This window comes from Poecile atricapillus, chromosome 14, assembly GCF_030490865.1.
Source record: "Poecile atricapillus isolate bPoeAtr1 chromosome 14, bPoeAtr1.hap1, whole genome shotgun sequence".
NCBI lineage: Eukaryota > Metazoa > Chordata > Aves > Passeriformes > Paridae > Poecile > Poecile atricapillus.
In genome coordinates, this window is record NC_081262.1 from 2127200 (window position 1) to 2152625 (window position 25426).

The 25426-nt window shown below is 49.5% G+C and overlaps 1 protein-coding gene across 1 annotated transcript in view; it reads right to left on the minus strand.

The window, feature by feature from the left end:
* SEC14L5 (SEC14 like lipid binding 5) overlaps nucleotides 1-25426 on the minus strand; it is a 40329-nt gene that overhangs the window by 4847 nt on the left and 10056 nt on the right. The window contains exons 4-16 of the mRNA XM_058849640.1: nucleotides 15640-15789; nucleotides 15400-15531; nucleotides 13206-13334; nucleotides 12378-12588; nucleotides 9819-9931; nucleotides 4952-5141; nucleotides 4557-4645; nucleotides 4113-4183; nucleotides 3312-3483; nucleotides 2551-2685; nucleotides 2049-2186; nucleotides 1088-1333; nucleotides 17-195 (exon numbers count right to left, since the gene is read on the minus strand). Coding sequence (XP_058705623.1) covers nucleotides 17-195; nucleotides 1088-1333; nucleotides 2049-2186; nucleotides 2551-2685; nucleotides 3312-3483; nucleotides 4113-4183; nucleotides 4557-4645; nucleotides 4952-5141; nucleotides 9819-9931; nucleotides 12378-12588; nucleotides 13206-13334; nucleotides 15400-15531; nucleotides 15640-15789 — 1955 coding nt within the window. The remainder of the gene's footprint in view (nucleotides 1-16; nucleotides 196-1087; nucleotides 1334-2048; nucleotides 2187-2550; nucleotides 2686-3311; nucleotides 3484-4112; nucleotides 4184-4556; nucleotides 4646-4951; nucleotides 5142-9818; nucleotides 9932-12377; nucleotides 12589-13205; nucleotides 13335-15399; nucleotides 15532-15639; nucleotides 15790-25426) is intronic.

The following is a 25426-nucleotide window of genomic DNA, read 5'->3' on the forward strand; positions in this document are numbered from 1 at the left end:
CTTGTAAATGCCCTACCTGAAGTCCTTGGAGGCCAGCACCTCGTAGTAGTAGATGAGCTTGCACTTGTGGCTGGAGCCCTGCAGGGAGGCCAGGACGTCGTCCACGCGCGGGAGGCTGGAGCTGGAGCAGGGCGGGGGCCCGTGCATCCTCCACTGCAGGATGTAAAAGCCAGGCCAGCGAGTGACATGGGAACCCTGCAGAGAGAGAGGGAGGGAGGGACAGCAGGTGAGCACAGGTGTCTTGGGGAATGGCTGAATGACCCAGCACTGGTGTCATTCACCTGTCTCACCTGCCTGAGACATAGCCCTGTAGTACCAGTAGCAAATAAAAAAATAAAAAAGCAGCTTATTTAGAGTACTTTCCATTAGAATTTTATCTTGGAGTCTCTTCCCAGTGATTCACTCCAGGATTTCCCACTTTCTTTGGGTATCAACAAAATGATCACAGAATAGTTTGTCTGGGAATGGACCTCAAAGCTCATCCCATTCCACCCCTTTCCACTATTCCAAGCTCCAAGCCCTGTCCAACCTGGCTTTGGACACTTCCAGGGATCCAGGGGCAGCCACAGCTTCTCTGGGCACCCTGTGCCAGGGCCTGCCCACCCTCCCAGGGAACAATTCCTTCCCAATATCCCATCCATCCCTGCCCTCTGGCAGTGGAAGCCATTCCCTGTGTCCTGTCCCTCCATCCCTTGTCCCAAGTCCCTCTGCAGCTCTCCTGGAGCCCCTTTAGGCCCTGGAAGGGGCTCTGGGGTGTCCCTGGAGCCTTTTCCTCTCCAGGTGAGCACCCCCAGCTCTCCCAGCCTGGCTCCAGAGGGGCTCCAGCCCTTGGGGCATCTCCATGGGCTCCTCTGGACTCTCTCCAGTCTCCACGTCCTGCTGCTGTTGGCCCCAGGGCTGGAGGCAGCTCTGCAGGTGGGGTCTCACCTGAGGGGGCAGAATTCCCCCTTCTCTGCTGCTGGGAATAACCACAGCCCCCACTTCCAGCAGTATCTGATTTCCCACACCATCAATTCCCTCCCTACCATCTGATTAATCTGGAGTTTGCAGGACTCTGAACCCATGGCAGGACCCAAACCCCTCTGACCTGGATGCTCTCTCCTTCCCTGCAGACCAGAGGAGACTCCACCCGGCTGTAATCCACCCCCAGCACCCAGCTCTTGTCGATGAGCTGCACGTTGTCCCCTGCAGCAGAGGGACTTGGTGATGTGGCTTCTTTGTGACTTGGCTCAGGAGCTCGTTTGGAGTGAAAGAGGCTGAACACCACATCTCCCTTCAGGATGTCAAAGTCCCAGGTGATGACTGATTCCCCTTCCAGGATCTCCACAAGTATCTAAGAAAGGAACAGAACAAGCCCCTTGCAGGGTCAGGTGCTCAGGTGGCAGCAGTATGTTCCTCCCCACTCTGGGACAAACAGACTTGGCTCCACAATGCTTCAGCTGCCTGATGGTCTGGATTCCTGAGGGGGATACACACCAATTTCCACTCCCAACCCCACCACAGTACACCCACTCAGGTGCTTTTACCTTTTCTCCCCATATCAGTTACTTGTTTTAGGAAAACCTCAGTGGAACTGAGGCACAAAGCAGGACACAGCAAAGAGCCAAATCAGAGTCACTCCCCATCAGAGAGGCCAGAAGACTGATTTGACAATTGCTCCTTTTTGGGACATCCTGTTTCCTGGTCACTCCCATCAGCAGTTCCCAGCACACACCTTCCTTTATCACCCCCATTACTGGCCCAGCTCCACTGCTGGGAACAGGAGCTGAAGTATCAGAAGGGAAACTGAGTGGCCTTTATTTCTCCCAGGAGGAAGGGGAGGAGGAAGAGACTGGACCTTACAGAAGGTCAGGCCATAGTAGAGATGAGACATTGCTGCTCAAACTGCTGTCCTTAACTCTCACACTTCAGCTGTTCCACTGCAGGAACAGCAGCTGCTGCCGAGCCCTCTCCTGCTCCCTCTGTGGGACCCCCTGGCTGCTGCAGTCAGGCCCAGCAGAGAGGACAGGTCCCTGTCCCAGCCCAGCACCTCAAGCTGTGCTCTGTACCTCGTGTGGAGCTCCTTTGAGGACACTTGCAGAGTGGTAGATGGTTTCTGTCCACAGCCGGATGTGATCTGGGTTCTCCAGCTCGTCCTCGGTTTGGTAAAGGGACTTGGGGACGAGTCCCCCTTCTGAGACAGTGCACTGCAATGGCCAGACAGACAAACAGGAGGGCTCAGGATGTTCCAGCAGTGAAGCAGGAACACTTGCTGGCTGTCAGACATGGGCTCACCCCTCAGCTGAGCCAGAATTGCACAGTTCACTGGAACTGCCAAGGTTTATGTGAGCTCCCTGTAGAGAGCTGCCCTCTGACCCTGCTCCAGGATCCCCAGGGCAGCACCACCACTGCAGGGGGCAGCCCCCTGTGCCCAAATGAACTGCCCTGTGCCCAGAGCAGGGGGATGCTGGCCAGAGCTTACCCCCTTACAGAAAGCAGTGGAAGGCCAGGGTGGTGAGGAAGAGGGAATCAGTTCCAGATTGCACCCACACTAGAGGAAAGAAAACCCACCATGCAGTCTCCTCCCAGGAAGTCTGGGATCACATCCTTGTCCACATAGTCCACCAGCCCTCCTGAGCCCTGGTAGTTATTGCCACTGTAGATGAGGAACTTCTGCCGTGTGTTCTCATTGATAAAGGGACTGACCTGAAAGACAAAGGGCACACGAGACACGGCTGTCACTGAGGGCAGCTGGAGACACTGTCTGAGCCGTCTCATGATGATGCTTTGGCCTCTAGCCTGGAACATCTCAGCAGCTTCACAGCTCTGAGGCACCTCCCAAAGAGAGGTGCAACAAATGGAAAATGTTCTCTCTCTCTGTAGCATCATCTCACAACACTTTCTGCTTCATGTAAAGGAAATCTGCAGTCACTGCCTCACCTACAAACCTCCCAAGGAATGTAACAACCACGTTCTCACATTGCCAGAGCAGTCAGCAGGCACCAGGCAGAACCAGATTTATTATTTACTTACTACCCTTCAGTGTCCTGCAGCATGAGATTAAAAGGTGTCTGTCTTTTCCCACCTATATGAAAGCCCACCAAGTTTGGGTGCAATGGGGAATTCCCATTCAGGTTTCTCATCCTGTCCTGGTGGATGGAAGTCACCAGAACCCAGTGAGCTACAGGCACCCCATGACCTGGCTCTGCTGTGGCTTCTCCAGGAGCTCACTACAAGTTGCCTGGAGATTTTCCCTCCCTGCCTCTGCTGATGTAGCTCTTTGTGAATCTGCACAAGCACCAGTGATCCTGCAGAGCCCAGGTTTCACCCACCAGGGTCCAGAGCACGGGGAAGACACGTGGTGCTCTCACAATCAGAAGCCTGCCCAGGGTCTCAGGGTAGTTGTCCTCCACCACCTCAATGATCCTGAGCAGGGCCTTCACCCCAGGCCGCCACAGGTGTCTCATATTGAGCCCTTCCAAGTCCACCAGGCATGTCCAGGATCTAAAATAAACAGACAGAAAAAGACCTGTCAGAACTTTAGAGTGTGGTGGCTGCTCAGTTTAGGATCCACATCCCACAGCCCATGCAGGATCCAGGGAAGCCAACAAGGGACACGAGCAGTTCCAATAAAAGCACATCTCCACTTGGGCAGCAGAACACCTGAATCCAGGTGAGCTCCAGGTAATACAGACAACCCCAAGGGCAAGAACATCTGCCACTCTAGAAGAAGGTGAAGGTATGGAGGACTATTGCTAAAAAATGTAAAAATGTGTTTTAAATGAAGGTGGAATCTGGCAGACAGGCTCCTGTATTAAAAAAAAATAGAATTTCAAAGATGTGGATTAAAATCACCAAGACAGGAAGATTAAATTAATCTGAGATGGGATACGAAAATGATGTAAGGAAGGATCAATGCTTGCTTTCCAATGAAACTGCAGGATTTGTCTGCATTTTAAGTCCAGCAAATAAATGTATATCTATCTGTGGTCCCCATCCAGCCCATAACACACACTGCCCTCTGCACTGTAACCCTAAGGACATCACCCCAAACCACAGCAGCACCCTTAACCATGGCACTGAGAGTCTGCAAGGACTCAGGAAAGCAAAAAAAACAAAACCACCATACTGACGTGATGGGGCGGCCAAAGATGTTGGTGTTTTCCTCACATCTCTTCTGTCCCTCCTCATTAATGGACAGAACCTGAAATCAAAGACAGCACAGATAGGGATTAGCCTGAGTATGTCTGAGTAACCAGGACAGCCTGGAGATCTTATTTAAAAAAATACAGAAAGCAGAAGGCAGGGATAGATGGGATATTGGGATGGAATTCCTCCCTGTGAGGGTGGTGAGGGTCTGGCACAGGGTGCCCAGAGAAGCTGTGGCTGCCCCTGGGTCCCTGGCAGTACCCAAGGCCAGGCTGGAGGAGCCTGGGACAGTGGAAGGTGTCAGGAAGTGGCATTGGATGAGCTTTAAGGCCCCTTCCCACCCAAACCATTCCAGGATCCCTGATGCACCATGACAAGATTTCCCAACAGCCTGAGGGGAACAGGTGACATGCAAAGGCACAACTCACATGTCGCAGCAGGGATTCCTCTCCCAGGGCCTTCACCAAACCCTTGGTGTCCATCTGGCCGAGGCGGAGGATGTAGAGCGGCCGCCCATCTTCAAAACAAAGGGTTTAGAGAGGGCAGCACTTTAGTCTCCCAGGCTATCACTCTCACATCTTTTCTAAAAGCCACTTTAAATATTTGAAAGGGACAAAAATCACTGCCAAGAGCAACCTTTTCAGAGAAATTCCTCTGCACTGCCTGATCTGTGCAGAGGAAATACAATTACAGGGAAGCAGAGTGGCTACTCACAGGCACTGAACTGCTTTGTTGACTTAGAAAATGTCAATACAGCTTTCTCCAACACCCCAGGTCACTGCTGAGGCGCCAGAACCAGCCTATGCCAGGGGCAGCTCCTCACCTTTGTCCTGGTAGTGCCACCCCCCGGTGTAGTACTCCTCCAGCAGGGCTGGGGGTCTCCAGGACTGCAGGATGAAATCCACCTGGTACTGCTTGCGCCAGGCCAGCGACTGGCACAGCATCTCCCGCGCTTTGTCAATGTTGAAGTCCCGGGCGCGCAGGAACCGCAGGATGTGCTCATCCTTGGGGATCTGCAAGAAGAGAAGGTCCCAGGATCAGGGCTGGAATGTTCACTTTGGCCTGCAGAGGAGGCTGCACAGTTTACACCATTTTTTAATCTCTTAAAACGAAGACAGCAAACATTAAACTTCCCTTCTGCCTCCCTCCCTCTGTAGCTAACCCAGCTGGAGGCAGCAGAGGGTGCCAGGAGCACAAAAGAAGGAACCAACTCACTGACTGTGAGAAGCCTTTCCCCAGTGTAATTCCCAGGAGTAAACCCTGGGCTGGCTGATGTTTCCCTTGGCTTGTTATCCACAAGGACCTCCAAAATACTGTGTGAAAGTCAGGGAGCTGCAGGTTCACCTGCCCGGGACAAATCAGTACAGGATGGCAAGAGGTGACAAAAAGCCACAGGTAACACAGAGCACACCAGGCACTGGAGGGGAATCACAACTGCAGGCTGAATGATGCCACCAGGACCAATTCCAGCTCTTGTGCAGGCCCTGCTGCTGTTTGAACAGGAAAGCTGCTGAGTGCCTCCAAAGGCTTCCCTGCCCCATCACACCACAACAACTCTTGATCCAAATCAACCCAAACTACAACACCCCCTCTCCTGATCACTCACCCCAGCACCAGCAGTAATCCTGACATCACAAGCACTAAAGCTTTCCAAAGCAAGTCTGCAGAATGGCTTATTCCAACCTCCTTCCAGATCTGCCATGTTCTCTTTAGCTGAAGAATCAAAGAAAACTTGCCAGGAATGCCAAGCAGCAGGAATTAACAACAAACCTGATGGATTCCACAGACGTGCCAAATATTACTAAGAGCCTGTCAGCTGTAAATCCAACTGGATTAAAGCTGCATGTGCTGCTGGATTCCCAGTCCCTCACTCCAACTTCCCCAAAATGCTTGGCCTCATTCTCTACAAGTTTCCATAAAAAATTCTAGCTCTGTGGAGCAGGGATTGTATCTTCCAGAGCATCCATACTGTGCTAGCACAACCCAGCCCTGCTGGGACACAAACGCCCGTGTTCAGGAGTCAAAGCTCCTTTGTTTGTCCACTGCCATGCTCAGGGAAACAGAAAGCTGGGTTGAAAGCAAGGCTGGCAGCTGTGTCAGCAGGGAGCAATCTCGGATCCACAAGCAAGAGATGGTAAGAGTTGACTCACCTAAAGAAGGGGCAGAGTTCAAGCAGCCTAAACCAATCCTAAAGCACTTTAGGAGCTGGGGGAAGATCAACACTGGTTCTAACACTGCACCTGTGTGTCCTGGAAAGGAGAGGGCAGCCTTCCCAAGGGTGGTCTCAGGAGAATTTAGAGCAATTCAGTATCACAGCAATTTTAAACCCAGCAGAGCGTTCACCAGATAATTCAGGTTTGTGTTCCTGCTGCTCAGAGGCAGCCATCACTCATCTGACCCAGCCCAGACACCCACAACAACCCCTGGATCTCTGCAGGAGAGGGGATGGCTGGTGGAAGGTTTGATACTTCTCATGTTTCAAACCTCCCTTGTACAGGGCTCCAGGCAGGAGGCAAATCCATCACTTCTCTTTGGACCAAAGGCAGGAAGCTCCAAGAAGACCTATTCCACAGTGGAATTAGTCTTTTATCCTTGTCCAACCAAAGCAGTAACTCCCACATGTAAGAAAACAAAGGTTTAACTTCAGGCTGATTTTGTATTCACTGGTTAAACTCTTGCACTCTCCTGCACGGTCCAAAGCCTTGAACAGAGCTTTAAGTTGCTGCAATTTTAACACCTCTTGCAGTTTGTTCCTTCAGTTCCTCAGATTTTTTAAGCTACAACATATCTGATTGTAAAGGTAATGTCTGCTTTGGAAGGAACAGGGAAGGGATAGTGAAATAGGACAGAGGACAAAAATAAGAAAGGCCATTTTCCAAGAAACAGGAGATCTATTTTTTGATAATTTCTGACAGAGGAATAAGGCCATCTCTGCTCTGAATTAAAAGAACAGATTGTTACAGCAGGGTAAGAGCCTCTCCAGGGAAAACCCCAGCCTTGCAGGATAAGCTCCTGATTTTGGCCTGCACTGCCAGGGAATCAGGAGAAGCAAAGAGCCGAGCAGTCTGGGGGTTCAAGATGAAGTTTTAGTAGCCAGCACCTCCCTTCCTATGTGCCCATGTTCTCCTGGGGACAAGGCCCACCAAGGCCACCCAAAGGTCTGAGACAGCTCCCAGTCTTCCTGGAGCTCAGGATTCAGCTGTGCCTTCCCAAGGCTCCCAGCACAGCACAGGGGACAAGGGCTGCCATTCCCTGCCAGCTCCAAGCACCCAAGGGGCAGTTGAGTTGTTCCACATTTTGCTCATGTGCTCTCACCTTTTCCTTCTCCAGCTCCCATTCCCTAGCCTCTGACAGGGAGGGAGGAAAACCAACCTGTGGGTTGATACTTTTCAACCTAAACAAAGGTTTAGGTGGTGCCTGTTACAGCTGAAAGCAGGATCCTTGCAGGTCACAGCAGGGACAAAGCCTCCCTGTCTTTGGGATGTCCTCCCATCCAGGACCCACTAGGTGAGGTATCTCCTACCCCAATGGAGCCCACACCATTTCACTGTTCAAGTGTCCATAAAAAGTCTCCTGTCCTCTGTCTCAGAGCACAGTTACACCTGGGGACTGATCCCTGCCTGTCCAGTGCCTCTCATCTGACCAGAGGCTGAATCACAGGCACACACAGATCTAAAGCAATTTCCAGCAGAGCCCCTTGTCTTGGTGAAACCCCTCCTGCTCACACAGCTCATTCACCACCCCCTGGCTGGATGGGAGCCCAGCCCCAGCTCTTTCCTCACAGGCAGAACGTCACAGTGACACCAGGGCAGCTGCCAGGGAGATGTCACAGCCCTCCAAGGGGCCCTTTGCTGCAGGGTGTCTGTATGTATACACAATATATTATATAGGTGTGTATGTATACACAATATATTATATAGATTAATAGATATATATTGTTATATATATAATAATATATATATTGTTATATATATAATAATATATTATACTATATGTATTTATATATATATATACATACATACATATATATACATATATATATATATAGTGTATATATACACAATATTATATATCACAGATATATTCCTGTATATATACATTCTCTACCTGCCTCCAGCAGCCACCTGGTCCAAGTTATCCAACTGTTGATGCTGCTGTACACCAGTGGCTTTGGGCAGCTTTGGCAGATATTTAGTGATGGGAATTTATCAGCTCTTACAATTCAACAGCACTGTTGGTGTCTGGAGCTTAACAGCTGCTGGGAGCCTCTCACACTGCCCCAACACCTCCTGTTCTCTTCAGACTGAAGTTTTCTGGGAGCTCTTTCTCCATCCACATTCCTGGGTACCAACAAAAGCCACGTGCCTGCTCACACACAAGGGAACTTCAGGAGTTCAACAGCAGCAGAACAATAGCACTAAATCTTTGTTACATTTTATTTCTAATGAGGTGATTCACATTCACTTTTCCTAGCAAAAACAGCATTCTAAATCATGTTCAGACTCCCTGTACTCAGATGAGACGTGCTCTGAGAAATACAGCACAGCATACAAAGCACCTTGTAAGCAGCAGTCACTTTTGGAAAGGCCAGGTAAAGAAAAGAGAATGAAAATCTTCCCAAACCCAAGAATGCCAAGTAACTCACCTAACCCATCCTGACTGAGCTGATTCCTTGTAAGCCAGACAGCTTTTACTGTTGAAACCTCATCCAGGCGTTTTCTGTTTCCAAGGGGGATCACTAGCTCCTCTTCCTAAGCAGCCTTTATCTACACAGCCCACCCAGCTTCTCTCTCTGGTGCTATCCTTGGTCCTTCTTTCCTTCCCTAATTCCTCTCCACCAGAAAATCTGGAGTTAAACCCCACTCGAGGCATTCATGCTGCCCTAGACCCTTTATTTTCCCAGTCACATATTGGTTACCCTGCTGGTCTGACAGAGACTTTCCTCCCAAAGGAGGCCAGGTAGCTTCTGGACATTCTAGCAGAGTAGAGACACACCCGCCCCTCAGTGCCTGTGCTGCTTCTCAGGGAAAAATCAGAGAAACACAGAATTTCCTTGAGTGGAAAGGGACAACAAGGATCATCCAGTCCAACCCCTGAACCTGCACAGACACCCCAACAATCCCACCCTGTGCATCCCCAAGAACATTATCCAAACGCTCCTGAGCTCTGGCAGCCTCGGGGCTGTGCCCATTCCCTGGGGAGCCTGGGCAGAAGAACCTTCTCCTGATCTCCAGCCTGAGCCTCCCTGACACAGCTCCAGCCATTTCCTGTCCCTGTCACAGAGAGCAGAGATCAGAGCTGCAGCCCTGGTGAGCTCTGTGCTCCATCTCCTCCAGCTGAGCAAACCAAGAGCCCTCAGCTGCTCCTGCTATGGCTTCCCCTCCAGACCCTTCCCCATCCTCCTGTGCCTCCTGTGGGCATTTTCTGACAGCTTTAGATCCTTCTGATATTGTGGTGTCCGGGACTAGAGGTGAGGCCACTCTGGCACAGAGCAGAGCAGGACAGTGCCTGCAGGACACGGTGACCCTTTGGGCTGCCAGACTTGACTCACGTTCAGCTCAACATCAACCAGGAGCCCCAGGTCCCTTCCTGTGGTGGCACTGCAGCCTCTCGGGGTGTTTGTGCAGCCAGGGTTTCCCACCCCAGCTGGGGATTCCCCCTGGATGCCCCTCTGTGCCTGCCCTACCCACCTTTCCCTTGTGAGTCTCCTGGAGCCACTGGCGCAGGCGGATCAGGCAGCTCTCCTGCATCGGGGTGAGCTGGCCCAGGTAGCGCTCGATGTAATCAGCGTCCAGTTTGTCAGCTGGAGGGAGGAAACAACAACTCAGAGCAGACTGGCACAGCCAGGAGCGAGGTGAGCAGTTAATTCTACACATTGGGTTCCCTATGATTTACATGGGATTTGCTCAGGAGCCTCATTCCAGCTGCGGGTGGGTGGGCGGGAGGGGAGGAAGGGAAGGGAGGAGGGACACTCCTGGTGATTGGGGCATGAGGCCACAGGCAGCACATGCTGTATCACAGCTGGATCACTCCACTTGTCTCTGGGAACACCAATATTCCATTCAGTCCTGAATTGCTCCAGCAGGAGTTTTAAAAGCTCTGTCATGAGCTCTGGCACTCAGCTCACCAACTGCTCCAAGACCTGGGCACTTCCATCTCACATCTCCTAAATCTCATGCACAACTGCAGTGACAAGTGGCTTGCTGGAAAACCAAGCCATTATTCTGCACAGGGACACCAGAGACAAAGGGACAACAGCAGCACATTTCTGACAGCCAGGGAGGCTTTTGGCAGGAGAAGTCCTGTGCACATCAAGCAGCTCAAGGCTCCTCCAGCTCAGAGACAAAGGACAAAGGGTTGGTGACTGCCAGCACTGAGGGACACAGGGATGTGCCAGCACCAGTGAGGGACACGGGGATGTGGCACCAGCGAGGGACACGGGGATGTGCCAGCACTGAGGGACACGGGGATGTGCCAGCACCAGTGAGGGACACAGGGATGTGCCAGCACCGAGGGACACAGGGATGAGCCAGCATCAGTGAGGGACACAGGGATGTGCCAGCACTGAGGGACACGGGGATGTGCCAGCACCGAGGGACACGGGGATGTGCCAGCACCAGTGAGGGACACAGGGATGTGCCAGCACCAGTGAGGGACACAGGGATGTGCCAGCACTGAGGGACACAGGGATGAGCCAGCACCAGTGAGGGACACAGGGATGTGCCACCACCAGTGAGGGACACAGGGATGTGCTAGCACTGAGGGACACAGGGATGTGCCAGCACTGAGGGACACAGGGATGTGCCAGCACCGAGGGACACGGGGATGTGATACCAGCGAGGGACACGGGGATGTGCCAGCACCGAGGGACACGGGGATGTGCCAGCACCGAGGGACACGGGGATGTGCCAGGACTGAGGGACACAGGGATGTGCCAGCACTGAGGGAACAGGGATGTGCCAGCACCGAGGGACACAGGGATGTGCCAGCACCGAGGGACACAGGGATGTGCCAGCACCGAGGGACACAGGGATGTGCCAGCACCGAGGGACACAGGGATGTGCCAGCAGCGAGGGACACGGGGATGTGACAGCAGCGAGGGACACAGGGATGTGACAGCAGTGAGGGACACGGGGATGTGCCAGCACCGAGGGACACGGGGATGAGCCAGCAGCGAGGGACACGGGGATGAGCCAGCACAGAGTGACACAGGGATGTGCCACCCAGGGCTGGCAGCTGCCAGCCAGCAGAACAGGGCAGCTGGGGTGGAAGACACAGGGAGCAGGGCTGGGGACACCTCAGAGCTGGCTCTGTCAGGCACAAGGTTCTCAGTAGCTGCCATCACCTACTGAAGGAGGCCTGAACACCCACAGGTTAAGCAAGATAACACAGAAATTGCATTTGGAAGTGAGACATCCCATGGAAGCCCCAGAGGTTGGGAGCAGACCCAGGGAAACTAATCCTGTCCTGAACATGAATATGGGCAGAAAAATAAGGGCTACTCTCCTCTTCTGCTAGATTGGACCCACCACTCTGAGGTCAACATTAATCTCAAACATTTCTCCTAATCAGCTTCTCTGTGGATTCCCATCTTTTTCCAGAAAAGCTCACAGATAATGTCAGGAGAGAGCAGAACTACTGATATTTCCAAATTCCAAGCTTTTTCCCTTGTTACACTCAGCAAAACAAGTGCTGTCCTTCCTTCTCAGGAATGACAACAACTGTTTCTACTACAGCAGATCTGGATTCAAAGGTCCCTCCTAATTCTTTTTGCCACAGAAATATATTATTTAGTCTAGAAGATATCATCAGACCAACACACGGGAAAGAAAGTTTGATTTGGGAATTTTGTGGGAAAAATGCATTAGGAGGCATTCCTCAAGTTTGTCTTGGCCTGATACAGGGCCAAAAACCATCCAAACCTGTCCCCAAGAATATTAATTTTGGAACAGATAAAATATTTAATTCCAGCATACTGAAGAGACCTTCTCCAGTTCAAAGTATAAAATACCTTAAAAAGCTGATGAAACCTAATTTTTTTCTGCACTCCAAAACATACTGCCTGCACAGCTTTTTTGTTTTAGGGGGAAAAAAGTTCCATTGTTTATTTTTCTTGAAAAAAAGAAAATAGCTTTCCCTCCTCCTCCAACTCCCCCACACTCCAGATGAAAAACCTGATGCCAAGAGAAATGAAAATAAGCTCCTTGCTTAGTGCTACTGACTGAGTCTGCTGCTTGGGTAGTGCCTACCGTCGGGGCTGGCAGCCTCTGGGGGAGGGCAGGGGCTGGCAGCCGGCTCCCTGCTGGTGCCAGCAGCCCCAGAATCCAGCAGGATGTCACCAGGAACCCGTCCCACAGCCGGGGCTCGCTCCTCCTTCGCCGCGGGAGGGCTCCAGCGAGGGATGAACGTGATCCCTTGGGAGATCAGCTCCTTCAGGTAGTGCTCAATCACCTCCTTGCCCTGAAGGGGAAAACTCTCATTAGGAAAAAGCCTCCTCCAGAGCCAGCAAGGCACAGGAGTTTCCTCAGGACAGATGATTAATGGTGCTAAGGATAAAAGAGAGGGGAAATCTCTCCTTCCATTCTCATGATCCTGTCAAAAAACCTCCAGTATGAAAAATCCCCTGTGAATGATGAATTACAATAATGGCCAAATCCCAGCCTATGGCTGCAGCTGCCTTTTTAACACTTTTACCCCATCCTCCTGCTCCCAAACCCAATTAGCTGCCCTGTTCCTCTGCAGCCCAGAGCCATTGACCCAAGCCCAAGCTCTGGAGACAGGGGGGGCGATTTTCACCCAGAACTTTCCCTTCCTGCACAAGAAGAGTGTCCCCAGTGTCTGAGGAGCCTGGCACCCACAGCACCCACTGCCATCCTCCTGACAGGGCACAGCCTGCCCCATCCCTGCACAGACACATTCCAGATCATTCTGTGCTCTTTGCATGCTGGCTTTGCCTTCCTTTGCACAACTGAGGGATTTCAGAGCCAAAAGCAAGGCACAAAACTACACTGGGTCTGTTAACAGAGAGGCAAATAGAGGAGCTGGGCTGTTCTGGCAGCCAGGGAAGCCCACCTTACCCGTTTGATGTTGGAGGTGTATTGCTTCATGGCAATTTTTTCCACGGTGCTTTCAAAGCCGAAAAATGATTTGATGTCGAGAGAGGCCGACTGCTCAAAGCACGTCCACTCCTCGTTCTCAGGGTGAACCTGCAGCCAGGGGAACACACAGGAGGGGTGGTTAAACCTCCACAGCTACAGAGAGAGGCAGAGGAGGCACTGCAGACCTGGATTGACCAGCCAGGTTCATCCCCACTGTGAGAACCCATCGTGAACTGGACATCCAGACTTTTGCTAACCCAACGTTCTTCACACACACAAGGAAATCAAGATTTAAACCCATCCCTGCCCCAGCAGACCTGAACTGTGGTAGCAAAAGCTGCACAAAAATAACAGTGGAACAGCCCACTTCAAACTATCACGTCAAGGTCTCTTTATGGAAAGACAGGGATGGCCTTGTGGAACATGCAATTAAAACTCTTACATGAGCAAAGAAGAAAAATGCAAATCAGGTTTCTTTTTAAGTTTTGGATGGGAGACTAACATCAGCCTTCTCCCCAGAATGCTGGGGACATGGCAGAGCAGGAGTTTCCCCACTCTTCAGCTCAACATACACCTTTCCCTTATTTCCCCTCTGTTGCTCTATATATGGTATAATCTCCTCCTCTTTTAAACTTAACCCTTTCCTGAGAAGGCTCTGCCTTCTCTCTGCAGGTGCTGCTGTTCACAGACTGACACAAAAGAAAAACAACTCCAGCCCCCACACAAAGATAGCATAAAAGACAAATTCCTGGGGGAGATATTAAATAACTGCATGAGCAGGATCATATTTCTCCAAGTTGCCTCAGAGAGTGCTGCAGAAAAGGAAAGATGAGAATAAACCTGCTTCCGGTGCACTCTGGCAGGGAAAAGGGAACTGGTAAAAATAGAGCAGGGAACCATCTTGAGGATGCAGCCAGCAGCTCCCACCCTGTTCCCCTCAAAGTCCAGATGCTGACGTTTCCTTCCTAAGGACACAGCCAAAATCAGCAAGTGTAACAATCTCAGAGCTGACCTGGGAGCATTTCAGACCTTTGACAATGATGGAAGATTGATTTACAGCAGTTTTTAGGAAGCCTCATGCAGCCACCAAGGGATCTCTGGCTCAGAACACCCTCACCATCCAAAATGTTCACAGCTTTCCCACTCCTCCTCTTGCCTGAAGCTCTTTACAGCCTGCTTACTCCCAAGAAGCTGAGGTGCTGTCAAGTTGCCAAAAAGGCAGGTAAGTAACAGGATCTGGACATTTGTATAAGGAACAACAAGCAGGATCTGATTGCTTCCAGAAACAGCTGAGGCTATTTAATGGTGACTGGGTCCTCAGAGCACAGTGAAACACCACAGAAACAGCCACAAAGGGAGACAGCTCAGGCCACAAACAAGGCTCAAGTCCTTTCTCCAAATCTTTAGAGCATGAAAATAACAGCAAACAAGGTGCTAAAACTTTAACTTCTTTGTGGGCAAAATTAATTGCCAGACTTCACTCAGGCCCTTAAAATAATGAATAGTAAGGGTTTAATTCTAGATATCTAGATTTATAGACATGCCCAAGCTCTAGATACTTTTGTTAGCCTGAATTTCAATCAAAAAGAAACTGAGGGAATACCAGCAGTTCTGGAGCATCAATTCTGTTTTCCACTTTCACTTCAAGTGGGGAATCACAATCAACCTGAAGAAGTTTCTCAAGCCTTATGAAATCACAGAATGGTTTGGATGGACACACAGAATCACTAGGTTGGAAGAGACCTTTAAAATCATTGAGCCCTCAAAGTCCATCCAGTCCCACCCCCTGCCATGGCAGGGACACCTTCCACTATCCCAGGCTGCTCCAAGACCCAATGTCCAACCTGGCCTTGGACACTTCCAGGATCCAGGCGCAGCCACAGCTTCTCTGGGCACCCTGTGCCAGGGCCTCACCTCCCTCAGAGGGAAGAATTCCTTCCCAATGCCCAATTTGTCCATGGGAAGCCTGTCCTCCTTGTCTTGTCTCTCCAGGCCCTTCCTCCAAAGCAACTGAACAAACCCCCAGGCAGGACCCAACAGCCTTTCCAGCCCCAGAGTCTGTAATCACAGCCCAGTGTTGCAGGGGTGCTCAAACCCATTCAGGGACCTTCACCCTGTGTGTGAGTGCACAGTGCCCCCCTCCCAGCACAGCCAGCCACAGCAGAGCTCTCACTGAGTAGCTGCAGGTCTCCCTGACCACCACACGGTTGGCAAAGGTCTCGTTGTGGGCTTCGATGCGGAGGGTTCTCTCTCTCCAGTTCACGGTGTTCTTCTGGATGAAGAAGACATATTCTACCCCTGCAATCTGAAGAGGAGGGAGGAAACACAGTGAGGAAAAAGTAATTTTAAGAGCCTTCATCTGTCTGAGACAGCCAAAAAAATCTAGGCCTCTCTCTCCCAAGGTTCCACCTGCCTTCTTCAGCAGCCTGGGAGCATCCACATTCAGCTTGCAGCTCCGCTCGATGACGTGGATGGCTCCATCCTCACTCCTGGATTCATGCAAGATTTCGCTCCCAAGGAAGACTGGGATCTCTGGGCATGTAGGAAAGCGCTTCTCATAGGCCTAGAAGTGAAAATAAAGTAAATTTCAGCTTCTGGGTAAATCGATTTTAACTCTTTCTGAATTAATTTATTAATTCCCTTACAGTGAAAGTCCAACAAAACTGAGGCCCCCAAACCCTGAGTCAGCCCCAGTTTCCTCAGAGGTGAAGTTAAAGCAGAGCAGGTACAAGCAGGGACAGCACCACGCTGGTCACCAGCCAAGCGTGTCCTAACATAACTTTTCCTTCACACATGAAGTAGTAACAGAATCCTGTTGTTGAAGAATACTAGGAAGGGAATCATCACTTCAGCATCAGGAAGCTCCTAACTAGCAAAAGCAAACACAGCTCTGCCAACTTCTGCTGGCTAAAGACTTGAATTTTATAATCTCTAGGTCAATACTGTCTGTATGAAGCCTTAAAATGTCATGTGCCAAACAGTTCAGTTGCCCTCAACTATCAAAGGTACGACCAGCAATTACTGGCTACTCACTTTGCCTCAATTTATCCATTTCTAAAAAACTCTGTCCTGGCTCTGAAATCTTCCCTGTTCTAATTAGCACATCCCTCTGAAAAATCCTTTCCCCAAAGCTTCTTTAGCAGCTCTAGCAGAAATCCAGTCTTCCCTGGCACCTGCAGTGAAATTAACTTGCACAAACAGTACCTTGCTGCTGCTGCTCCTTCTCTAACTTTTTAATCTCTTATTATAGTCTAACATGTTTGCAGGATGGAATGTTTTCCTTGGAGTTCTGAAAAACTTCTTGCATGTTGTGTTGCTGTTGCAAATATGTGGTAGCTGCGCAAGCTGCCCAGAATTCCACTGCAGCTGTTCCAGGAAGGGAACCTGTGCTCTCCTGCCATCAGACTCTCAGAGTTCCACATCTTCATCATAAGATGTTTTGACCATCGTTCCAAGGTAATTCCTATAGGAACCGTTGTCATCTTCCCTTCTTCCAGAAGACACCATCATTTTATACAGCACAGAAAAATAAAAATATTCATGAGTTCTCTGCCCCAAAAGCAAACATTGATGCTGGAGCTGTGCTGTCAGCTCCCCGTTAGCACAGCAATGCAAAGCCTGGATGCCCCTGCACAGATTCATGTGCCCTGCTCCCAAAATAGCCCAGGCACTTAAGGACACATTCCATATCTCCTGCTCCTGGACCTCTGGACGGGAAAGAAGTTATTTCAGATTGTTGTGTTGCTCCAGTATCAGGAGGGAAGTGCAGGCAGCTGCCAGCTGGAGCCCTGGCCAGAGCGAAGCACGCAGGTTTGAAACCCTGCTCTCCCAGTCCCTCAGCACTGTCCTGCTTGCTTTGCCACACTTCTCAGAGAACTTTTCCCATGTTCTTCTACCTGTGACTTTCACTCCTCAGCACAGGAATAACAAAACCAGCTTAGATAAATCCAGAATTCCCATGGTGACTGTTTCTAACACAGATCCACCTGGCTCCAGCCAAGAGAAGCACACTCGCTGCTTTAAGCAGCTTTATTTGTTAGGATGGGAATTCATGGATCTGTGTCAGGCATTGCCACAGGACACTCCCAGCCATCCTCTCCTGCTGCCCTTTGCTCCAGGGCTGCACACCTCAGTACCTGCTCTCTTCCCTGCACCTTCCAGAACATTCACCTGCCCAGGCACAGTCAGCACCTCCTATCTGTGCTCCCACCTGCCCTCTCCCAACCCTCCAGACTCCAAAGCACCATCCAGGGCTATCCTGAGGCCAAAGCCTTCACCTTGCTGGTCTCTTCTGTTCCAGCACATACAAAATGTATCTCTTCAGGCCACCCACTCTAAGTTACTGGAGTCCCAAGTGGTTGGACAGTGCATGCTGATGAGAACACCTTCAGAGGCCACTGGGATACCAGAATATTTAGCAACTGGTTTTGAGCAGTTTGTCCCATGTCACTCCATACATGTGCCCTTAACACACTTGCAAAAAAAGCCCTTTCCTGAGAGAAGGCTGCCCCAATTCACTCCATAGCAAGGGTAGGCAGTGTGTATAGGACTCCCATAGGACAATGGGAGAGGGTCTTAAACTAAAAGAGGACACACTTAAGTCAGATATTAGGAAGAAATTCCTCCCTGTGAGGATGTTGAGGCCCTGGCACAGGGTGCCCAGAGAAGCTGTGGCTGCCCCTGAATCCCTGGAAGTGTCCAAGGCCAGGCTGGATGGGGCTTGGAGCAGCCTGGTATAGTGGAAGGTGTCTCTGCCGATGGCAGGGGTGGGACTGGATGGGCTTTAAGGTCCCTTCCCACCCAAATTATCCAGTGATTCTGCTTGTTCAGGGGTGCAGCTGTGCCAGCAACATTTGAGGGAGTTTCCAGACAAACAAGAGCTGTTCTCCTGGGAGCAGGACCCTCCAAAGGCCTCACTTGAACAGCTTCACCTGTAAGTGCCCCCTCACCTCAGAGAGGTCACAAGAGCCAGTCTGAAATCACCACTGAATCCAGGTACCTGTGGCTCCCATCTGAAGGTAAACCACTAGATCTCAACTTCTTTGTTTTTTTCTCCACTAAGTAGGGAAATGATCCAGCTGGAAACAAGCTCCCAAATAAAATGTCATTAGATCCAGCAAAACTAAGACCAGGACTATGAGTGCAGCCACTTTTTCAGTGACCTAAACAACATCTGGAGCAGGAAGAGAGGCCAGGGCAGAGGCACATGGCAGTGCACAGCCTGGTGATATAACTGTGACACGAGCCCAAACACATCACCTAAATAGGGGGAACATTGCCATATTTGAGAAAGAATCCATATCCACATCGATATTAAGTCCTTTGCTAATCTTCTTTGCACAACAGCTCTAAAAATACAGCAGGGAAGATGCCTGAGATCACATGAAGGACAGCTGAAGCCCCACGCTGCAGTCACAGCAAAGCTGTTCCCAGAGCACCCAAACTTTCCACCCCTGCAGCCTGAGCTGAGCAGGAGAGCAGCCCATTTCTGCACCCAACATCCTCTTATCAAAATCATCATCTCTGTGCAACAGCCCATTGCTGCTCCAACAGGGAAACTGAGGGAGGTTATAAAGACAGGGAAATACTTAATTTTTTTCAAGCCATCACAAGGCTGCTATGTCTCCTCCTCTGGGATTTTGCAGTCCAAGGTGGACCACAGAACATCCCACAGAAATTAAAGGCACAGAGTATTCAGTATTAATTGTTTTAATGCTGTGGCTGCCTACACTTGCTTTTCCAGCTCCTTCCTGCAGGAACTGTGCACTGAGCAGGATACAGGAACCAGGATTTGTCTCTCTCTTCTGTGCCTCTCCCTTCCCAGAAGGAACAGCAGTGTTGTGCCAGCACTGGGTGTTAAAAGCTCTACTGTGGGTCTGCACCTCAGAAAGACTTGGGATGACTAAAGTCTCCAACAGATCAGATATGTATTTCAAATATATATACATATATGCATAACAAAATTAATGGTGCCATGAAGCCACTCTCTCCCTTCCTCTAAACCCCACTGGGATAACACCTCATCCCCAAACCAACCATTTCAGAAGAGGTGCTGGCTCAGGCCCACCAGTGCCCTTCTCTAAATCAAGTTGTTTTGTCCTAGATTTCTGACAAAAGAATCGTTGCAAAAATCAGTGCTTTTGTTGTAGTGGACTGTGACCAACAGTTCAAAGAGTCATTTAAATCTCTGCAATCCTGAAAGTGAAATCACACAAGAGGGCTCAGTGAAGACAGAGGGACCTGGAATCTGTTTGAACTCATCAAGATATTTTGCTTGGAACTATAACCAATTATTTTGGGTGCATCTAAATGTAAAGAAAAAATAAGCATTTAGATACCATTCACTGGAATGAAAAAATTCAACAAAGACAAAATTAAATTTTAAAAAAATACAAGCAAAACCATTTCTAGCTGAAAAGTTAAAATATGCAGGAAAGTCAAAAATCTCAAAGGTTCAATGGTGTCACATTTTCCTTTCACACTGAAGGGAGCCCAAACTAGGGTAAGGATATTTCCAACCGGTTATAGCGACATCTGCATCCCAACAAAGACCCCTTAGTGCCACTGAAGCTGACAAATGATTAATTACAAGGAGTGATCATTAACAGTGCTATGGCTGACTGTGGAATCAGCAGAGTGCCCTGACCAAGCTTTTGCCCTGTGATCTCCTGGGAAATGCATCCAAGTGATTTTTTCTGGTCTGGTAAACATCCATCCGCAAATGGATTATGGGACCAATACAACACTGAAAAGTGAAAAAAGCTTGTGAGAAGAGAGCTCGAGAATAATGCAGGAAGCCATGCTTGGAAATGTTCTAAACTGTTGGCTAAATGCTCAGTAACCAGTACAAACCCCATATTTCCTGAGAGAGGAGTACTCCAAAGGTCAGCCAGATGCCAAACAAGAACAAATGATACAAAACCACAAGTGTCAAGCCCCAAAAGTGACATTCTAAAGCCTCACAGCCATAGAGAAAAGAGGAAATCACCCTCCTCTACACCCCTCCTACACCACGTGCTCAGCCCCTTCCCCTGCAGAGCAGGGACCCTCTGCAGGTCCTGCACACTCCCAGCTCCAGAGATCCTGCCAGTGCCAGAGTGATCCTGCCCTCCTCTCTGAGAGCTGTGTCACTGCTGTTCCTACAGGCCCCACAGGCCATGCCCAGCAGGCAGCATCTTTCTAACAGCTACTCCTGTTTCTCCTTGGCAGGGTTTTCTAGGAAGTGACCTTGAAATCAATTACACCACAGAGGCCTCAGGAATGCACAACAACAGGGAAGTGTAACCACTGAATTACAGCAGGAAACAAAACACCTCAGCAGCCAAACCCCTGCACATCCCGAGGTGATTCCCTCCAGCCTGCTGGATCCCAAGTGGTTTCCATGTGCTTCTGTTAGATGGGACCCCCAAGAATATAAAAGCTGGGGGGGGAAATTAAATTGCATTGTGTGGAGCACAAAGAAACTTAATTGTGATGCACCTGATGTAGACAGAATTTATAGTCAATATTACATGAATATGTTACAAGGAGAAGACTTCATCCTTGTGCTAAAACACTTCAAATGTTCATGATCAGACAATGTTTAAATCTGTATTAATTATGAGATTCTTCAAGTTTATGTTACAGCCATGTGCAGGTTCCCAGGAAAAAGGAACCCCTGTGTTTAGAGGAAGGGAAGCGAGGAGTTAGAATACCAGATTTTGAGCTGAAGATGCCCAGATCATCATCCCTTTGAAAAGAGATGATGAGAAGCAAGATGAAGACACCTCATCACTTTTAAGTAGGAAGAGGATGCATTTGGAACAGCTTTTGAGCAGCTCTGATGATACATAAATATTCTTCTGCAGATTCAGGCCTTCTAGGAAAGAGGAATTTCATCCTGCAGTCCCTCCCACTGCTTGGTCTCAGTGCTGAAGGGAACCACAGAGTCTGCACACACCAGACACAATAATCCACGTGCTTTGAACAGATCAGATACCAGCTTCCCACTAGCCACAAAGTAAGATAAAATATACAAGGAACAATGTGGGAGGCACCAAATGCATATTTAGGGTACAGAAAAGCACTGATTCAGGGAAAAAGAGAACTTCATTTCAAGGAGGTGCAGAGTATGCACAGTAAAAGTCTTTGGGACCTGAGGGAATAAAATAAACACTTCTGCTGGCCAGAGGAAAAAGATGTGCCAGTGAGAAGTGCATGGGACAACAGCACCCAGACTGCAAACATTGACCCAGTGTTATCTCTGCCTGGACTACAGCCAATTATTTGCCTCATTCCTTCAGATTTTGGTGAAAGAAACAATTCAGGGAGCAGCAGCATCTATTGCAATACAGACACAACTGAGGGCCACAGCAAACGCCCTAAACCCAGGCCCTGCACTGCAGCTGCACAAAGCCCTCCCAGGAAGCCACCAGCGTGCCTGATCTCCTGTCTGAGAAGGAACAATATCCCATTCAAGCTGTCCTGCTGCTGCTGCAGCCTTCCCTCTCCTCTGCTGGGTGAGGGAACTCTGTGTGGAGCAGCTGGGGTCACCAACAGCACAAGGCTTTGGCCTTTACAAAAACCTGTAGAAGTGACACCTTATCCAGGAACCACTGCTTGCCACAGCCCAGCATGGAGAGAGAGAGAAACCAAAATGGGAAGGCAAGGAAGCAGAGATCTCGTGTGACTAACACCTGAAAGAGCAAAACACAGCAGTCAAGTGTCACATCACACATTCACTGCTTGATGATTCACCATAAAATCAAACAGGCTGGCTCACAAACTAATGGCTACTTGGAAGGACACTCTGTCATTGCCAGAAGCTGCTGTGAGAATTTACACAAATTGGCCACGATTCAGGGTCAGACTTGGGCAGGTCACTGTGCTTAGCAGTTAAAACAAGACCATACTGGTTGAGATGTAAGAATTAAATATGATCCTAAATTTTACCACCTCTTTTAGTCCCTGCTGAAGAGTTTATAATTTGTCTTCTGCACCTATGTGTTCAGTAGAGAAGGGTGTTTTGGTCACTACTGGAAGATGAGGTAAAGGTGATATAGCAGAGCTGGAGGGGTCTCCTTGTGCTGTGCCTCTGAACTGGAGCTCCCTTCAGAGCTCAGCCATCCCTGCACCAGCCAGCACCCACCAGATTAAACTTGAGACACAGCCCATCCTTCAAGGAAATAAGCTCCATGCTGCAGCTGGAGAAGGTGAGTAAATCTGTACAGACCCTTGGAATTGGTGTAAACCCTCTCCAGTCCACACATGGTGCCAGCACCATCCTGCCCAGCAAATGGAGCCTGAGCAGTGGCAAAGCAAAGCTCTGAGTCCTCTGCTGTCCCCACAAAACACATGGAGATGTGCAGATGTTGCCAGCAGTTCTCCAGAGCTCCCAATGAATAAGCAGCTCTTCCATCACCCAGCAGCTGTGACAAACAGCATGCACCAAACACTTTCTATTAGCTTGGGGGGAAACATCCCACACCACGATATCCCAGGAGAAATGTCAGCTCCTTCCCAACTATTGCTCACTCTCGACCTGCTTCATGCCAAGGGAGGAGGTGGCAGGGCCTGGGGCTGAGCCCCCCAGTGCAGAGCCAGCCCAGCTGACACACAGAGCATCACTCCCAGGCTCCTGGTGCCAAATGCTGCTCAGCAGGAAGATGAGGGGATATTTTTAGTGTATCTTGACAGCAGAGTTTCAAGCCTTCAAGTCACACTGAAGCATCATGTCTTTGAGTCAACACTAGATTATCTCTAAGTGCATAAAATGTTAACCCAGTAGCTTCTGGCAGTCACAGCAAACTCACCTTCCAAACATGGCAAAAAGTAGGGATGAGGGAACCTGCCTTCTTTACAATACCTGACAAAGCCCATGGCTGCAGGCACACCATCCACATCCAAGGAGGAATTGTCAAGTTTTATGTACCAAACAATCTATATATCAATAAAAAATCTATAACCTATATCTATAATAATCAATAACAAACAAAGCAGATCCTGTTTTGCAGAGATTTCTTAAATACAGCTTAGGTTACTATCAAGACATTTCATGTCATGTGTGGCATGGGTTGACACCAAAGAACACCTACTTTGAAGCATTTTCCCCCCTTGCACATTGATTTTCCATCTCCAGGGTCCTGCCAGCCAGCAATACCATTTCAGGCAGTAACTAAAAGCTGTGCCATTACCTGTGTCACAGCAGCTGGAAAGGAGCTTCCAAGCACTGGACACACTGCAGTGTGCAGCCACCCAGGGACACAGAGGGCACCAGGATCCTCTCCCCTGGCACTCCTGCAGCTGCTGCACTGAGAGCTCCACTCCAACCTCCCTGGCTGCTCCACACAGCCCTCTGTGCCTTCACTGCTGCTTCTGAGGATTCCAGCAGCCAGAAACTGCTCTGCTTCCCTGCAGCAAGTGCTCTCCTGGCTCCAGAGCTCACACTTGAAAGCAGAGATTATGAACCAGCATCAACTATTTTAGTTAAGATCCTACTTTATTTAAAACCAGGCTGTGACAATAGCATAATAGTACAATTTGGAGCTCCAGATGGGGATTCCAGCCTGTAATTACAACTCAGCAGTCAGGAACCCCCCAAAGTGTCCTCTGTGGTGCATCAGTGCCCTGGCACTGTAGGACATGGCACTGTAGGTGACCTGACAATCTGCAGCACTTAGGAAGCAAGACAGCAGCAGCCTTTGAGGCCTGGCTGGGCTGTGAACACACACATTGAACTGTCACTCTGAACAAACCCACAGAGCTGATGTGACCCCTGCTAGACATCAGCCTGCCTGTGCACTGTACAGCTCTCATACCATTCATCTGTTACCAGCACAGCCCAAGCTGTTTGGGTGTTAAGTAGCAAAAGAAGGCTCAGAGGTTCTGTTGCAGGAGCATCACTTCACCAGCCAGTGAAATATCAAACCCTTTAAGACACCACAGCACTAGGGAAGAGAGCACATTCAGAACACCAGGATTTAAGCAGTCTCTTTATAAATTCAATCTGCTAAAGGCAACAGGAAGAAGCCATTAAATAAAGCTATTTAAAATCTAAAAACTTTAACATAATGCATGTTGATGCTGAAAAGGAAAATAAGTTTGAAAAAGTGTATGGAAAGCAGTTCTGGCTGTCAGGACCTGATCTCCAGCATTCAGTTTCTTCTCCTGCAGCTAAGCCTGACAGCCAAAACAGCAAGGAGCTGTTTTCAATTAGCCTACATCTACAACCCTCCTAAAACTGGTGACACAAAAGAAGGTTAGGATGGTTGTGAAATGAGTGATGCATTTTGATTTTAGTTGTCCTGGACAGTGACTCTTGCTTGTAACCCTCAAGCCAGATCCTCAGCTGTTGGAAAGGAGCAAAAGCTTTGCCAGTGTGCAGTGCAGAGCAGGCTGATGACTGAGGAGCTGCAGTGAAGATCACTGCCAAATCCAGTGACAACCATCAGGACTGCTCCTGAGAGTCAGGCAAGAGAACAGACAAGATCCCATCTCACACTGGGACAGTGGATGTTTGCTTTTCATGGGTATGACCCTGTGTACAGGATGAGAGAGTAAAGATGATGGAGAAGGAATATTTCTGCTGCTTACTCCATGAGAAGCAAGTTAAATAAACTTGCAGCATTCATAGCCTGAATTAAATTTGTCACTCAGCTCATTAGAACCTCTGACACTCAAACTGTACTGAGCTGGAGCAGAACCATCCACTGTTAATTTCCTACTTTGTCTTGCCTGTGAAATAAAAACCTGCAGATCAACTAAATGTAAAGAACATTGGAGACCTACAAATCTGGAGACAGACTTTGGAGTAATAGGACAAAGGGGAATGATTTCACCCTGCCATAGGGCAGAGTTAGATGGGATATTGGGAAGGAATTGTTCCTTGGGAGGGTGGGCAGGCCCTGGCACAGGGTGCCCAGAGAAGCTGTGGCTGCCCCTGGATCCCTGGAAGTGGCCAAGGCCAGGTTGGACAGGGCTTGGAGCAGCCTGGGATAGTGAAAGGTGTCCTTGCCCACGGCAGGGTGTCGGATGAGATGAGCTTTAAAGTCCCTTCAACCCAAACTGTTCTGTGATTCAAAGAACACTGAATTGCCACTAAAACCAGAAGAGTCAGGGAGCTGCTTGGAAGTGCAGGCCAGGAGCTCAGATGTTGCAGCTTTCACTTGCAGAGCCATGCAGGGGATTCATGAGCTGCCACAGGTCTACCAGAGACTCAGAAT